General features: G+C 50.1%; 1 protein-coding gene across 1 annotated transcript; it reads left to right on the top strand.

Moving 5' to 3' along the window:
• The first annotated feature begins 603 nt into the window (after nt 1-603).
• LOC123059096 (uncharacterized) lies at nt 604-4,990 on the top strand. The gene is made up of 3 exons (XM_044481738.1): nt 604-1,742; nt 2,816-2,876; nt 4,822-4,990. The coding sequence occupies exons 1-2, from the start codon at nt 611-613 to the stop codon at nt 2,851-2,853; spliced, it is 1,170 nt and encodes a 389-aa protein (XP_044337673.1). The 5' UTR covers nt 604-610; the 3' UTR covers nt 2,854-2,876; nt 4,822-4,990.
• The last annotated feature ends 12,580 nt before the right edge of the window (nt 4,991-17,570 follow it).

Raw genomic sequence — 17,570 nt, 5'->3', positions numbered from 1 at the left:
GTATGTGCTTATCGAGTGCGAAGTGCATTTGCAGGAACGAACTGTTAAATTTGTTAGCTCCCACTATATTATTTCAGTGACCTCTGTAGACAGTAGGTGAATTGGCAGTTGGACACCGTGAGTCTGCTCCTTGTATTTTGAGTGGTTCATTTGCTTATTATGTATCTCTTAGTTGACGAGTCGGCGTTCCACTAGCCTCACAGTAAAATTGGTTGCTCATATTCAAATCTTTCTGTAAGGTGGCCTTTGTAGACTGAACCCATACGGTCATTTTCAAAGCTTTCTTTCAGAACAATTTTGATATCATATCGTGTGTGTGTTTTCTAATCAGAACAATTTTCAGTAAATTCCATGAATTTCGGTGGCATTTTGGTTAGGATTTGCATTGTGGAAATCCGAAATAATTTCGAAAATTTCTGAATTTTTGCACTATACGATGGGTCTGAAATTCGCTCGGCCTGGCCCAAACGAAACAACTAAACTGTAACCACGTGTAACTTTTCCCGGCTGGGACGACCCTCGTGGATCGAGCCATGATCCCGGGCAATCCAGATGGTTTATGAAGTGACCAAGCAAGCCCTGAGAGAAGCTGCGGCGCTAAACCCTAACCATGAGCACGCGAGGGGAGATGTCTCCTCCGCTCCGCCGCACCCCTCCGCCGCCCGCCTCTCTGCCAGACGACGACGACCTGCTCCGGGAGATTCTCCTCCGCCTGCCGCCCCGCCCTTCCTCCCTCCCCAGGGCCTCCCTCGTTTGCAAGCGTTGGCGCAGCCTCATCGGCGATCCCCAATTCCAACGCCGCTTCCGCGGCCACCACGGCAAGCCTCCTCTCCTTGGCTTCTTCCTCGATGAGTATAGCTCCTGTCCGTTTGTTCCACTGCTGGATCGACCAGATCGCATCCCCGGCGATCGCTTCTTCAAGCCTCTCCATGACGGCAACCGCATCGTCGACTGCCGCCATGGACTTGTACTTATCTTCAGCTCAAGGCAAAACACATGGCCGCCGCGCCACCTATTGGTGTGGGATCCCGTCGCCCGCGAGCAGTGCCGCCTCATCTTCCCACCAGAGCTGGACGTTGACCAGATGTTCATCTTCAACGGGGCGGTGCTTCGCCCTGCCCGCAGTCACGGCCATTTCCAGGTGGCCCTGGTAGCCCATTACGTACGTGCTGATAATCCTAAAAGAGTTTTCGCATGCCTTTACTCATCAGAGAACGGCACATGGAGCAATATCAAGTCACTGCAGCTGCAATCGTTTATAGCCTCGCCAGAACCCAGCACTTTGATTGGGAATTCCATTTGCTGGTTAATTAAGGAGGGGCATCATCACAATCGCCGGTATGTCATAGTTGAGTTTGATTTGGATAGGCAGAGCCTAGCTGTGATAGAGCTGCCACCGCACATAGAAGCCGGCATTTCAAAGCTAAGGATTATGCCCACAGAGGATGGTGGGCTTGGCTTCATTGATCTCTCAGGATTCCACGCCGAGATATGGAAGAGAAAGCCTGATTCTGATGGTTTGGCTGTATGGGTGCTCGACAGAGCTATTGAATTCAAGGAGCTCAGTTCAACTTGGAAGGGGTACCTATTTTTAGTGGGGTTTGCCGAGGAGAGTAATGCACTACTTTTAAAGATAGGTTCCGCTTTGTTCATGGTCTATCTCCAGTCAATGGAGTTTAAGAAACTTCCCAATATGACCGGCTTCCATAGCTATTATCCATTTGAGTTTTGCTACGCGGCAGGTATTAATAGCAAGCCCTTTATATTATTTTATTCAGTATTATAAGATAGGGAAATTTATGTCATTGCTACTAGTTTTCCTTAGAATTGTGACTTCGCCAATACTTTATGGCAAAATCATAATAAAATGGATGGAAGGGGGGCAGTTTCATAGTTACCTAAAATGTAAGGGCAAAGTGAGAAATTCAAGGAAGACTAGTGGGACTGACATACATTTTCCCTATTAGAAAATTATTATTTTTGGTTGCTGAAATGCCTATCATATCCTTTGGTATTGTGCTGATGATTGAAGTTCAAATCACATCAATTTTTTTCTTTTGCTACTTGATGAATTCTTTAAGAAGAAAAAGGTACTTAAGGTCACTGTTCTTTTCTGTTGGTCGTATGCATAAATTGTGTCTCAAACGTAGTCTTATGTGCCTATCAAGTATATATCTTTTTAGCATCGGATGCATACCAATTGGAAATCAAGACAATAGTTTTTGTCACTTGTGGAAGAGCCCTGTTGTTATTAGCTAGTTTAGATGCACAACTGAACCTATTATGTTTCTCGTCGGATTTTTAGTTTTCGTAATGTCTTACTTTTCCACTTGGTTTGACAAGGATTTGAGTTTACTCAAGATGATATCTAGAAATTATCTTATCTCTCATGTGGATTGTGTTATGGTAATAGTCAGTACTGGACCGCGGTTGTCTGCCGTTCTCTCGAAAACGTGTGACACATAAGAGTTTAAAATGGAAGAGAAGTAAATGGAAGCTTAGACCTAGATAACCAAATGTGTAACTCCGTTGGCACCTTTTGAAGCTTAAAACTAGTTACACTCTTTTGTTTGGAAGCTGAAACCAGTTGAATATACTTAAGTCCTATTTTATTTTTTTGTTGAATATCTTTCTAAAGTAAGGAGTCCATTTACAGTTTTGCACTAGAGAATACATAATTTTCTTTGGCTCATGTTATTTTTCTCATAATGCATTACTATGCAGTCTCAGTTGACCTAGGTATCCCATTATAAGTCTCTCTATTCTTTGGTTTTCCATCAGATTGTCAATTGTTCCTGACTTATTATCTTTGTAGGTACTGGCATTGGTGATGGGATGGTGGAGATGAAGTGAACAATATGTGAGATGATTATTTGGTGAGACATGCTAGTATAATGTGATGATTATTTTTTCCTATGTGTATTAACTCACTAGTAGAAAAAGGGCCATTTGTCCCGGTTCATAAGGGCCTTTAGTCCCGATTCTGGAACCGGGACTAAAGGGTCGTTACTAAAGGCCCCCCCTTTAGTCCCGGTTCTTATACAAACCGGGACTAAAGGCCCTCCACATGGCCGCTGCGTGGAGGTCCACCTTTAGTCCCGGTTGGTGCCATCAACCGGTACTAAAGGAAATTTTATGATTTTTTTATTTTTTTGATTTTTTTTGAAACTTTTCTTGAATTTTCAAATTTTTGAATTATTTTAACCTCTAATCTCTAATCAGCCCTCATCACTGCTTAATTTAACCTCTAATCTCTAATCACCCCTCATCATTCCAAATCATCTAACTTTCCGAACGGTCACTCATCCTCTCACTACCCTAGCCTGAGCACGCTTAACTTTCGGGTTCTATTCTCCCTCCTTTTCAAGTCTGCACTTGTTGTTTTCCTGACAATAGTAAGATGTCAATCCTATTAACCCTCAGGAGTTTAGCTTGAGCATGAAGTCACACATTTCACTGTTTGAGTTTGAAACTGTCGTTCTAAAAAACAATAATTATTTAGTAACACTAATATTTCTTGAATTAGTAGTTTGACCATAGTTTGACCAGATTTGACCAAAATTCAAAAAAATTGAAATAATTATTTAGTAACACTAATATCCTTGAATAATTATTTAGTAACACTAATACTTCTTGAATAAGTAGTTTGATCATAGTTTGACCAGATTTAACGAAAATTCAAAAAAAACTGAAATTTGAGCATAACTTTTTTTCTTTTTAGAATTTAAGGATTCTAAAAATTTGCAAACAGGCCATAGGCTGTCAAAACCGGATGCGGATTTTCATGCTGAACATTTTGATATATTATACATTTTTTTCTGACATCGTATGCAAAAGTTTTATAGCCGTTTTACATTTTCCCTACACTTTTTGCAAAACATGTCCAAATTTAAGTTTTAAATTTTCCTAACTAGTAGATGTAGTAACATAACTACATCTCGAAGGATTTTAACTTTTGAAGTTTTTATTATTTTCTTTTGCTTTTTTACAAAACTGAAAAGGCGATACACCGGGAGGGGGGGGGGGTAGGATTTGAAAATTGCACCATTAGTACCGGTTCGTGCCACGAACCGGTACTAATGCCTCAACCCCATTAGTACCGGTTCGTGCCACGAACCGGTACTAAAGGTTAGGCTTAGTACCGGTTCGTGCCACAAACTGGTACTAATGTGCATCACACCCTTTAGTCCCGGCACCAACCGGGACTAAAGGTCCCATTTGAACCGGGAGTAATGATTGTACGGTGCCCTAACCGCTCGAACTGGGACTAATGCATTAGTCCCGGTTCGTAATGTAACCGGTACTAATGCTCTTTTCTGGCCGAACCAAGCCCCTTTTTCTACTAGTGACTCTTTTTGTAATTTGTAAGGCATCCACTACTTTGACAGAATCCTAGTTAGTAGAGTTTCCGTTAGCACACACTTGCTAAGTTATATTAACTGATAAGTATCTCTAGTCAAGAAAGATGTTGCTTTTGTTTTATATGCAGTTAATTTCTCAACTTGATCATTAGTAGATTAGTAGTTTATATATTGTCACATTCACTAGGTTCATAAATAAAAATGTTTCCAGGTTACATGAATTTATTAGCTTGTTAACTTTCCATGGTAATGAAAACAGTTGTGAAAGGCTCAAAGCTCTGTTTTGACTTCTAATGCCATGCTCTTGTAAATAGTTATATTTCAGTTTACATATAAGAAGTATACCATGCTTGTAAGTAAGCCGAATGTTTCCCCAATGACACTTCGATTATATTGTGCATGCCTTGATATTCTAGATAATTAAGTATTTTACCCTCATGATTGTACTGTTGTTATGTAGGTATGGCTAACTTGGAGGACTGGCTTATCGGTGTAGGATTCTGTATTTTCTGCTCATGCTGTAAACAACTGGCCGAACTCAAGGTGATCGCGTTTTAGGTCATGTAGTACTAGTATTCCAGCTGATGGTGATTCAGTGAAAGAAATGCTGCTCGTGTATTGAAATGTCATTGTCTACGTGAACAACTGTGCGAACTTAAGAGTACTCTGTCTGAACTATCGAATTCATTTTTCTTTAATTTGCTTAAGACCATTCCTGCAGTGATATAGTACAAAAAAGGCATTTCAAACAATTATTCAAATTTGGACAGTGGGGAGAATCGGATAATTCCTGAGCAGACCCCCTCCCCCCCTTCCCCTCACCGCGGGTGACCGGGGGCGAACCCTAGTGCGCCGCCTCCTTCCGGCGTTCCTTCCCTATCGCCGGGCAAAGGTTGGCCGGCGTGGGGTGGTGGCGGGGCCCTGCTTCCTCTCGCGCGGGCTAGAGGAAGGCGTGGGACTGCTCGGGCAAGAGCGCTAGGTTGTCGTGGGGCCTAGCACGCAGCAACGGGCTCGCGCGGGCTCGAGGAAGGCGTGGGACAGCACTGGTGGGAGCGCTAGGTTGCCGTGGGACCTAGCGGCGCAGCGACGGGTCTTCAAGCGGCGGCGTGCCTCTGTGCGGCGGCACGATGATGTGCTGAAGCCTAGGCGAGGTGCGGCAGCTGCGGGTGCCTTGCCCTTTGGTGGCAATGCGTGGGTCGGCCTCTGGGCGGATCTATGGCCTGGGGGCCGGCCTATGGCGCGGGGGTGGGTGGGTCTCTGCTGGGCGGCGCTCCTTGGCGTGGTGCTCCGGTTCGGCAGACGCCATGTGGTGCTGGCCACGGTGACTGGACCCGTACAGGCGGCGCGGGTGGTGGTGTGGACCGGGGGCGGCGGGTCGGTGCTACCCCATGGGGCCGAGGGCTGCGGTTGGCCTGGTTGTGATCGACTGGTTCTTTCATCGGAGGTTGCAGCGCGTGGTGGCGGTGCGGACCAGGGCGGCGGGTCGGTGCTACCCCATGGGGCCGAGGGCTGCAGTTAGCCTGGGATGCGGTCGGCTGTTTCTTCCACCGGAGGTTGCAGCATGTGGTGGCGGTGCGGATCGGGGGCAGCTTTGGGAGGCTTGCGGTGGCGGCATCCGGGGTGACCGCCGGGTGGCGTGGGTTGCGGGACGGCTTGGGCCGTAGTCGGCTGTCTCCTTCGTGCTCATGGCCAGGGGGAGGGGGGCTACAACGTAGTGGTGGTGGCGCTTGCCCAACGTTGTCGGGTGGCAGTGACGATCTTCGAGCGTGGGCGCGTGGTAGCGGGTTGTTGTAGGTTGGTGCGGCGGCCCTCGGTGGTGGTGCAGTGGGGTCGGAGCGTGTCGCAGAGAGACGATGGAGCTGGAGTTGGGTACTTGGCGGCTGGAGGTACCAGCTACCACCGGGTGCCCGGAGGTGTCGGCTGTCATGCCCCCTCCCTCCCGATTGGATCTAGAGTTGCCGGATATGATCCGCGCGACCCCTTCCTCTCCGGTTACCGCTTGTTGACAGTTGGTCAGCGGCACAGGCTGGCCGCCGGGGCAGGGGTTGGACTTGGTCCCCCCGCTGGAGGCTGGTTGTTCTTCCACGCTTGCTTCGGCTCTCTCTGTCAATGTCGTGGTGGAGGCTCGTGGCTTAGTTGGGGAGTCGGCCATAATTTTTTGGCGTCGGTGTTGAGTTGTCAGAGGATGTCGGGGCGGCGGCCTGGATGGCGGGCTCCACGATGTGCTTTCTAGCAGGCTTCCTGGTGGTGGTGGTGCCTTCACCTCTTGGCCGTGTGGGCGGCAAGGGTGTAGGGACGGGAGGCTCTGGCGTGCTTTGTTGATTCCCGGATCTAGTGTGGTTGGCCTAACTCTCACTATGGTGCTGACCAGGGGTGCTTCCTGGTGGTAGGGGCAAGATCATGCGTGAAAGTTTCGCGTTTGGCGCGGCAATGGCGGCGCCCTTTGGTGTCATTCTCTTCTTGAAGGTGTAGCTGTGGGTTTTACTCATGTTTCAGGGCTCTGGATGAAAACCCTTGTCTATTCTCAGGCTCGGCAGTGGTGACAGTTGCGTCGTCATCCTTCTAGGGGTGTTGTAGTGGAGTGGAGTTGTGCCATTGTCTGTCGGTCCTAGACAAGGTGTTAGGCTAGCTATAAGTTTCTTGTTGTATCTATTGAATCGCTTTGTAAGGGAACCTTCTCTTCTTCACAGGGGAATCATCTGTTCGGTGTTTTTGATTTATATATAGAACGGGGCGAGATATAGTAAAAAAATATTCACTTTGGGACTTAAAAGAGACCGCAAGGAATTTATATCTAGATGTGCTCTAGTTATTGCACATCTAAGTAAGTGAATCAAGCATAAAGAGAAAAAGAAAAAAGAGAAAAAAATATTCGCACAAATCTCAATGTAAGATCAATGACATATGACTTAGATGTGCAATACTTATGGCACATCTAGATGTGTTTTAGCAAAACTGATTTATATTTTATTTATGACGTAGGAGTACGAGTTTTTCCAATGCGATTCATCCTGTGGACGAGCTCTCCGGTCATGCACTGTGGACTTAAACCTTGTGTATTCGTCAGTTTAGTCTTAGCAGAAAATAAACGCTGCATAGTCAGCTGAGTAGATAAGTTTGTTAGAAAGTTTTTTTGCTTAGAAGTAGTCCACACCCCGCACGAGCTGGATCGTGGGATGGCGCGATCGTAGTGGCTCGGCATGGCTGTTTTCTCGGGCCGTTAGTGGCCTCGTTCCCTTTCTGTAACTGGATAAGAGGAGAAGAAGGAATGCAGAAAAGTTGCAAGTGTTCACAACGCACAACCACTGTCTTCTAAGTATTCTTGCGAGTGCGTGTGTGTGATCAGTGCTGACAATTGGCATCAGAGCCATTAGTACGATCCGGTGGTCATGGCGGGAAGCAAGGAGCCCCGGAAGGGCTCCGGCGAGGGGTCGCGAAAGGACTCTGCTGGCGGGTCCCGGACTCCGTCGCCGACGCGTGGGCACACGCTCTCGCGGTCTCCCAGGGCTAGGCATAGCCGCACCGTGCCCGGGCGCGAGGTCGCCGCGCCGGTGGTGCAGAGACGCGAGGTAGCCCTCCCAACGGTGTTCCCAACACTAACCCGGAGCAACTACGGCAGCTGGTCTCTCCTGATGAGAGCTATCCTGCAGACTCGCGGGCCGTGGGACGCCGTCACCACTGGAACCGCCGACTACCACGACGACCGCACTGCCCTGGAGGCCGTCCTCCGGGCGGTGCCAGAGGAGATGCTCGCGGTCCTCTCCACGAAGGAGACGGCGAAGCAGGCCTGGGACGCCGTCAAGACCATGCGGATGGGCTCGGCCGCCGTGCGCGAGGCCAAGGCCCAGGGCCTTCATCGAGAATTCGAGGATATCCGCTTCAAGCCCGGCGAGAACGTCGACGACTTTGCGATGTGGCTCACCGGGCTCGTCAACAACCTCTCCATCCATGGTGATCCCGTCAGGGACGCGCGTGTGGTACGTAAGTTCCTTCGAGTTGTGCCCCGCAAATATGCTCAGGTGGCACTCTCCATCGAGACGTTGGTCGACCTCGACACCCTGACGGTGGAGGAGCTCACCGGACGGCTCAAGGTGGTGGAGGAACGCCTCGACCAAGACGGCGGAGGCGAGGATGCCGGTCGCCTTCTGATGACCCTGGAGGACTTGCGCGCGTACGAGAAGCGTACGGCGAACAACGGCGCAAGCGGCAGCAACTCGTCAGGTGCACAGGCGCGCGGACGAGGGCGTGGCCGCGGACGTGGCCGCGGCGGTGGACGCGGCGGAAAAGGCAAATCCCCTGCTGGCACTGACGCCGATGGTGGGAAGAACGGCGGCGGCGACGCGGATCATGACAAGTGCCACTACTGCGTCTTCGCAGGCCACTGGGCCCGGGACTGCCGAAAGAAGAAACGCGAGGAGGAACAGGCCCTTCTTGCACAAGGCCAAGCAGGCGAGGACGACGATCCGGGTCTACTGATGATCGAGGAGGCCTCCCTGACAGCTGCGGCCGTCACGCCGCGTGCTGGAGCGGGCGAGGAGGTCGTCTTCCTCAACGAATCGCGCGCCCGCGTGGAACTGCGCCGCGCTCCCGGAGATCAGGACGCGGCCTGGTACCTCGACACAGGTGCGTCGAACCACATGACCGGCGACGAGGCAACGTTCGCCGAGCTGGACAAGGGCATTCATGGCTCGGTCAGGTTTGGGGACGGCTCGCTCGTGTCAATCCACGGATGGGGCACCGTCCTGTTCGCCGCGGCTGACGACGGGCACCGTGCACTCACCAACGTGTACTGGATCCCGCGGCTGAAGAGCAACATCGTGTCCATCGGGCAGCTTGACGAGAACGGCTGTCCTACGCACGTCGAAGCCGGCGTCATGACGGTGCGCGATCGCCAGCACCGCATCCTAGCAAGAGTGCCGCGCACCTGCAATAGGCTCTACATCGCCCGTCTATAGCTCGCCAACCCCGTTTACCTCGCTGCGCATTCTAGGGACGAGGCGTGACGCTGGCACGCGCGCTTCGGGCACCAACACTTCGACGGCCTCGAGCGGCTGGCACGTCAGAACATGGTGAAGGGCATGCCTCTCTTCCACCACTCCGAGCAAGTTTGCGACGCCTGCCTAGTGGGCAAGCAACGACGAGCGCCTTTCCCTCAGCAGGCCAACTACCGAGCCACCGAGCCGCTTGAACTTGTGCATGGTGATCTTTGCGGGCCTATCTCGCCGCCCACTCCGGGCGGCAAGCGTTACTTCCTGTTGCTTGTAGATGATCACATCAGGTTCATGTGGTTGTACCTGCTCCGGAGCAAGGACGAGGCAGCCAAGGCGATCCAGCGCTTCCAGGCACACGCAGAGCGCGAGACGGGGCGGAAGCTGCGCACTTTCCGCTCTGACCGAGGCGGGGAGTTCAACTCCGGCGAGTTCAGCGCACATCTCGCTGATCTTGGGGTCCAGAGGCGCCTCACCGCGCCACACTCTCCCCAACAGAATGGCGTGGTGGAGAGGCGCAACCAAACCGTTGTCGGGACGGCTCGGTGCATGCTCAAGGCGATGGGAGTGCCACCGCAATTTTGGGGCGAGGCCGTGTCCACGGCCGCGTTCGTGCTCAATAGGGCATACTCCAGAAGCGTACCAGGCAAGACGCCGTTCGAGGCCTGGCATGGCAGGAAGCCCTCCGTCGACTTCTTGCGCGTGTTCGGAAGTGTGGCGCACGTCAAGAACACGCGCCCACACCTCTCCAAGCTTGAGGACCAGAGCAAAGCCATGGTGATGATCGGCTACGAGCCAGGGAGCAAGGCGTACCGGCTCTATGACCCGGTGGGCAAGCGAGTCCATGTCTCTCGTGATGTCGTCTTTGACGAGACGCGAGCATGGGACTGGGAGAAGAGTGGCACGGACTAGGCAGGTATGAGCTTTACAATTGAGCCCATGTCAATTCGCACCGGCGGTCCGGCATCTGCGGCACGCTCCCCTCGTCGCCTGGCGCCCCGCGATCACCCGCTCAGTCCGCGTCCCCGTCAAGCACGCCATCCACGACATCAGCATCGGCCAGGGGCGACGACGACACCCCAGCGGCGACCACTACCGCGCCCACGGTGCCCCCGGCTCCTGCGCGCACGACCGGCAACCTCGCGCCGATGCACCCGATGAGGACGCGCGGCAAGGACGGCATCTTCCTCCCCAACCCTTGCTACATGGACACGCCTGCGAAGGCGGCTCAGAACGCGCCTCCTCCAGGGCTGGAGGAGTTCGACGACACTGACGGCGAGATCAACGACGACGAACTCGTCGACGAGCTGCACCTCGCGCTGGGCGAGGAGCCCGGCTCCTTTGAGGAGGCAAAAGGTGAGACGTGCTGGCAGCACGCGATGATGGAGGAGATGAACTCCATTGAAGCCAACCAGACCTGGGAGCTCGTGGACTTGCCCGCTGGTCACCGTCCGATCGGTCTCAAATGGGTATACAAGACCAAGAAGGATGCTCATGACGCGGTAGTGAAGCACAAGGCGAGGTTGGTGGCGAAGGGATATGTTCAAAAGCACGGCGTCGACTACGACGAGGTGTTCGCGCCGGTGTCCAGGCTCGAGTCCGTCTGCCTCCTGCTCGCTCTGGCCGCGCGCGCGAGCTGGAATGTGCACCACATGGACGTAAAGTCCGCCTTCCTCAACGGCGAGCTAGAAGAGGAGGTCTACGTGGTGCAGCCACCAGGGTTCACGGCTGCCGGCAAAGACTCGAAGGTACTCAAGCTCAGAAAGGCCCTGTATGGGCTAAAGCAGGCCCTGCGGGCATGGAACACCAAGCTGGACGCGAGTCTGGGCTCGCTTGGGTTCAGCCAGTGTCCGTCCGAACACGCGGTGTACGCCAGGGGCACGACGTCCTCGCGCCTGGTCGTCGGCGTCTACGTCGATGATCTGATCATCACTGGCTCGGACGAGGAGGAGATCGATGGCTTCAAGAAGGAGATGCAGGCACTCTTCGACATGAGAGACCTGGGACGACTCCACTACTATCTTGGAATCGAGGTGAGGCAGCACAATGGCGGCATCGACCTTGGTCAGGCCGCGTACGTCAAGATCCTCGACAAGGCGGACATGACGGGTTGCAACCTCTGTCACACGCCCATGGAGCCGCGCTTCAAGCTGAGCAGGGTGAGCTCGGCACAGCCAGTGGACGCCACCGATTACAGGAGCATCGTGGGCATGCTCCGCTACCTCGTCCATACCAGGCCAGATCTTGCTTTCTCCGTCGGGTACGTCTCCCGGTTCATGCAGGAGCCCACGACGGAGCACATGGCGGCAGTGAAACATGTTCTGCGCTATGTGGCCGGGACTTTGCACTGGGGAGTGCGGTACACGCGCGGTGACCACGATGCGCCTCTGATCGGCTACAGCGACTGCGATCTGGGCGGCGATGTGGACAACCGCAGGAGCACCACCGGCGTCGCTTTCTTCCTTGGCAGCAACCTAGTCAGCTGGCAATCACAGAAGCAGAGGGTGGTGGCCCTCTCCTCATGTGAGTCGGAGTACATGGCCGTCACCACGGCGGCATGCCAAGGTATATGGCTCGCACGGCTGCTGGGAGAAATAAAGGACGAAGAACTGAAGGCGGCGGTGCTCAACGTCGACAACAAGTCAGCCATCTCACTGAGTAAGAACCCTGTTTACCATGACCAGAGCAAACACATTGAAATCAGGTATCATTTTATCCGGGAGTGTGTGGAGAACGGGAAGATCCAGATCGAGTTCGTTCGGTCCGGAGATCAACTTGCCGATGTGCTCACCAAGGCACTTGGGCGAGTCAAGCTTCAGGAGCAGCGCATGAAGATAAGGATGGTGGAGCTCGACGAAGCACACAAGGCTTAGGGAGTGATTGTGGACTTAAACCTTGTGTATTCGTCAGTTTAGTTTTAGCAGAAAATAAACACTGCATAGTCAGCTGAGTAGATAAGTTTGTTAGAAAGTCTTTTTGCTTAGAAGTAGTCCACACCCCGCACGAGCTGGATCGTGGGATGCCGCGATCGTAGTGGCTCGGCGTGGCTGTTTTCTCGGGCCGTTAGTGGCCTCGTTCCCTTTCTATAACTGAATAAGAGGAGAAGAAGGAATGCAGAAAAGTTGCAAGTATTCGCAACGCAAAACCACTGTCTTCTGAGTATTCTTGCGAGTGCGTGTGTGTGATCGGTGCTGACATGCACAAGTCGTCTCCCTTCTCGAGGAATGGCACTATGATGGCTCTCTGGTTCCCTAGGTAAATAAACACAGCCAATGCGGCACCAGTCGCCGTTCCACTTCCCGGAGGAGCGGCGCCATGCATGGACCGCGGCGCGCTATAAAACCCCACCATCCCAGCGACCCCTGCATCCTTCACTCCGCTCCTCTGCTCCAGAACAAACACTCCAGCAGCAACAAGGCGGCCGATCGAAGGAGCGAGGCGACAAGATGATTCCCCTGTGGATCCTGGCGCTGGTCGCGGCCGTGTGCGCCTTCTTCTGCGGGCCGGTGGTGATGATGCATGGGCCGGGAGCCGCCGGGCTGCTCACTAGCCGGGCGGCGTTCGAAGCCTTCCCCAAGCTTTACTACTACCTGCTCCGCACGTACGGACCCGCCGCGGCCGTGTTCGTGTTCCGTCACCTCCCCCAGTGCCTGATCTCGATCTTGGCTTTTATTTTCGGTATGTGATTTGAGTGCAGGTCGATGGTGTAGGACTGCGGGTTGTTGAGTTATATCTTGTACTCAAGTGTAAATAGCTTGTTGTCAGAGGGTCTAAAGTGTAAAATGGTGTACTCTTGATTATAAAGAAAAGTGAAGGAAATGGAGAGAACTCTCTAGTATGCTCCTATCCAAATCCTGAGCACACGAACCATGGAGTCTTGCTATCCCCTAGTTAGTGTTCACTAATCCCTACATGGTATCAGACCACGGCGATCCGGACGGAGCTTGGTGTGCGACATTTGACGGCAACGTGTTCGAGTACAGCAGATCTCAGGATTTCTTTTGGGGAAGAACGACGGGGAGGTCGGGAGGCAGCGCTCCGGATCTGAGCTGCGACCTCTGAGAGTTACTGATTTGTTGGCCTAGTTCTGTGAGTTGCCGAGTTAATTCTCAAGTAGTTGCTGTTGTTGGAGCAAGCAGGCATGGGAGATAACAGCAAGGATAAGAGTGTGGATTCAAGTGTTGAAAAACTTTGTGAAAGTATGCAGCGAATGCTTGCTCAGCTGATGGAGCAGGCCCAAGTAAAGTCTAGTAGCTCGACTGAAATTCAGAAGTCTATCCTTGAACCGAATCCTGTTAAATTGACTGGCCCGGGCGACTATTTTAGTTGGGCTCGCAATGCCTCGTTCATTTTGGAAGCTCATGGCCTGCATAAGTACCTAAGTGAAGATGAGAAGAAACCAACGGATGTAGTGCAGGAGCAGTGGGAGCAGAATCAAAAGCGAGTCATGGTTTGGCTACTGGGCTCAATGGAAAAAACTGTTCGGGAACAAGTTGAAAGTTTTCAAACTGCTGCTGAAGTTTGGACAAGCATTGAAAAACAGTTTTCTGGTAAATCAAACAAAATGCAGGTTAGCAGAATATTGCATGAGATGTGGCACTTTAGGCAAGATCAAAAATCAGTTACAGAATATGCAGGGGAACTCAAGAAACTTTATAGAGATCTGGAGTTCTTCCGGCCATTCAAGCCACATGATCCTAGAGATTTGTCTCTCCTTAGAGAATGGTTTGAACCATTGTTGGTGCAGGTTTTTTTGGAAGGCCTGAATCCCGAGTTTAAACTTCGCTCTCAGATGATACAAGCATCTCCCGACTGGCCTACCTTGGATCAAACTATTGCTAGTATCCTTGAAGAAGAAACTCGTTTGGCGAACCAGGAAGCAATGCCACAGATGCATGGTGATAATCGTGCTGCACTTACTCACGCGCAAACCTCTATTACTTCTAGGAGTGATCAAGCAAATACTACTAAGTTTGACTACAGAAGGAGAAACAAAGTTGTGTGTGATCATTGTAAGATGCCTGGCCATGTGAAGAAGAATTGTTTCGAGTTGGTTGGTTATCCTCTGGGATGGAAGCAAAGACAAACAAGCAGGTTAAACAGCAGCGGTAACAACTTTGAGAAGAAGCAGGACCGAGCTCATCTTACATCATCGACAGCAGAGTTACCTGCAATAGCTGCTCATGCGCTAGAAGAGTTCAAGGCAAAGTTGATGGCCGTTGCTACCGAAGGATCTAGTGAAGCTGTTGGCTCTCGGGCTACAGAAGGTGAGAACCATTTACGTGTGCCCTGGATCATTGATTCAGGTGCGACAAATCATATGACAGGATCACCAAAGAATTTTTCATCATACTTGCCTCGTTCTGGGAGAGATAGAGTTTGCATTGCTGATGGGTCTTCAGCTACCATAATGGGTTGTGGATCTGTTAACTGCACATCAACCCTATCATTAAGCCCTGTCTTACATGTTCCTAATTTTCCTGTGAATTTGTTGTCGGTCAGCTCTATTACAAAGTCACTAAATTGCAGAGCATGGTTTGCTCCTAAATTTTGTGTATTCCAGGATTTGAAGTCAGGAAGAATTCTTGGGACTGGAACTGAATATGACGGCCTCTACTACCTCGACAACGCATCGACTTCACTTGCACTTAGTGTGAAATGTGTCTCCGCTACAGATGAGTTGTTATTACTACATTATAGACTTGGGCACCTATCGTTTCAGTCACTAGGCCGCATGTTTCCCTCACTTTTGGCCTCCTGTTGCAAAGAGCAATTCGTATGTGATGTATGTGAACTAGCAAAACATACGAGAACTAATTATCCTAGCAACAGTGAGAGGAGTAATGTACCTTTTGAAGTAGTCCATTCAGATGTTTGGGGGCCAGCAGTTGTAACCTCTCTATCAGGAGAACGGTGGTATGTAACTTTTATTGATGAATCTAGTCGATATACTTGGCTGTATTTGCTCAAGCGAAAATCTGATGTTTTGTCCGCATTTAAAAACTTTTATACTCTGGTGTGCAACCAGTATAATGCTAGTGTTAAAGTATTTCGCTAGATAATGGAACTGAGTATGTTAACAAGGATTTTGATAATTTCTTAGCTTCACATGGCATTATACATCAAACCACATGTGTGAATACAGCTAAACAAAATGGGGTTGCAGAACGAAAAAACAGACATCTGCTAGAAGTTGCTAGATCCCTCATGTTTATGATGAATGTGCCAAAATTCCTTTGGGGTGAAGCTGTCAAGACAGCGGCATATTTAATAAATCGTATGCCATCAAGGGTTTTAAATCATAAGACTCCGGTTGAGTGTTTGAGTGGTGCTAATTCTTTCATTGTTCCCCCCAAGGTTTTTGGATGTACTTGCTTCATTCATGACTATAGGAATTCAGCAGGGAAGCTTGATCCACGTGCAGTTAAATGCATATTTGTGGGTTACTCTCCTACCCAGAAGGGGTCCCGGTGCTGGAGCCCTACCGAAAAAAGGTTCTTTGTCAGCATGGATGTCACATTTCATGAAAATGAGCCATTTTATCCTATAGATGGTAAAATTGTTCATGGTGTTGATAGTCAGGGGGAGAATATGAGTAAAGATGTTACTCCCAGTAGCTCAGCTCTAACTCCTATGATTGATATATCTCAGCGGGAGAATGAACCAGAGGGGGAGGAAGATGCTAATAGTAACGATGGAAATGAGGTAAGTGACACTTTTCCCAGTCAACAAGTTATTGAGCCTGACACTTCTTCTGAGCCAACAACTAATGATGGGACTGGAGAAGATATTGACCATATTGATGCCCCAGAAAATTCTTCTTCACCGAGGGAGTCTACTCAGGGAGAAGGTATGGTAGAATCTGTAGCAGCTCCCAGTTCTCCTATAGCTCCAGTAAGTCTGCAAGACGTACTGATATTCCAGCGCGCCTTAAGGATTGTGTTGTCTATAAGCATGATATTGCCAAATTTATTTCTTATGAAAAATGTAGCCCAACATTCCAAGGATTTATTGCTTCTTTAGACTCCACCTCTATTCCAAGAGATTGGAAGGATGCTATAAAGGATTCTAGGTGGAAGACAGCCATGTTAGAGGAGATGGCAGCCTTGGAGAAGAACAATACATGGGAACTCGTGAACTTACCATCTGGTAAAGAACCTGTGGGGTGCAAATGGGTATACACCATTAAGCATAATCCCGAGGGTAAGGTTGAGAGGTACAAGGCTCGTTTAGTAGCAAAAGGGTATACTCAGACATATGGGATAGACTACGAAGAAACTTTCGCTCCAGTTGCCAAAATGAATACAATACGAACTTTGATATCATGTGCATCTAATCTTGACTGGGATTTACATCAACTAGATGTAAAAAATGCTTTTCTTCATGGAGACCTCCAAGAGGAGATTTACATGCATATACCTCCAGGTTTTGGCACTGCACAAACTGAGGGCAAAGTACTTAGGTTGCATCGATCATTATATGGCTTAAAACAATCACCTCGGGCATGGTTTGATCATTTTCGACGGGCGGTACTACTAATGGGTTATAAACAGAGTAATGCCGATCATACTCTGTTTTACGAACGTAATGCAAGCAAACTGGCTATATTGATAGTCTATGTTGATGATATTGTTATTTCAGGAGATGATGAGGAGGAAATTAAGAGATTGAAGTTGCAACTGGCACAGGAGTTTGAAGTTAAAGACTTGGGTCAATTAAAATATTTTCTTGGAATCGAAGTCTCTAGGAGTTCAAAAGGTATATATCTTTCTCAGAGAAAATATATCTTGGATCTCCTATCAGAATCTGGAATGAAGGGGTGTCGTCCAGCTTCTACACCAATTGAACATGGTTGTCGCCTTGTTAAAGAGGGAGGCTCACCCGTAGACCGGGAACAATACCAAAGGCTTGTTGGGCGCTTGATCTATCTATCACATACTCGCCCTGATATTGCTTTCGCTGTAAGTGTTGTTAGCCAATTTATGCATGATCCTCGAACCCATCATATGGATGCAATAAATCAGATTATTCGCTATCTTAAAGGGTGTCCTGGTAAAGGTTTGTTATATTCTTCCCATGGCAATTTACAGATAGAATGTTATACAGATGCAGATTGGGCAGGCTCATTAGATGATAGAAGATCAACATCTGGCTATTGTACCTTTGTTGGAGGAAATCTTGTTACATGGCGTAGCAAGAAACAGAGTGTGGTTGACAGGTC

This window comes from Triticum aestivum, chromosome 3A (assembly GCF_018294505.1).
Source record: "Triticum aestivum cultivar Chinese Spring chromosome 3A, IWGSC CS RefSeq v2.1, whole genome shotgun sequence".
Lineage (NCBI taxonomy): Eukaryota > Viridiplantae > Streptophyta > Magnoliopsida > Poales > Poaceae > Triticum > Triticum aestivum.
This window is presented reverse-complemented; position numbering and strand designations above follow the sequence as displayed.

Bases quoted from the DNA above. Each gene is read 5' to 3' on its own strand.
- LOC123059096 (XM_044481738.1), top strand. From the start codon at position 611: ATGAGCACGCGAGGGGAGATGTCTCCTCCGCTCCGCCGCACCCCTCCG. The intron at 1,743-2,815 runs GTATTAATAGCA...TTATCTTTGTAG, and splicing joins TGAGTTTTGCTACGCGGCAG to GTACTGGCATTGGTGATGGG.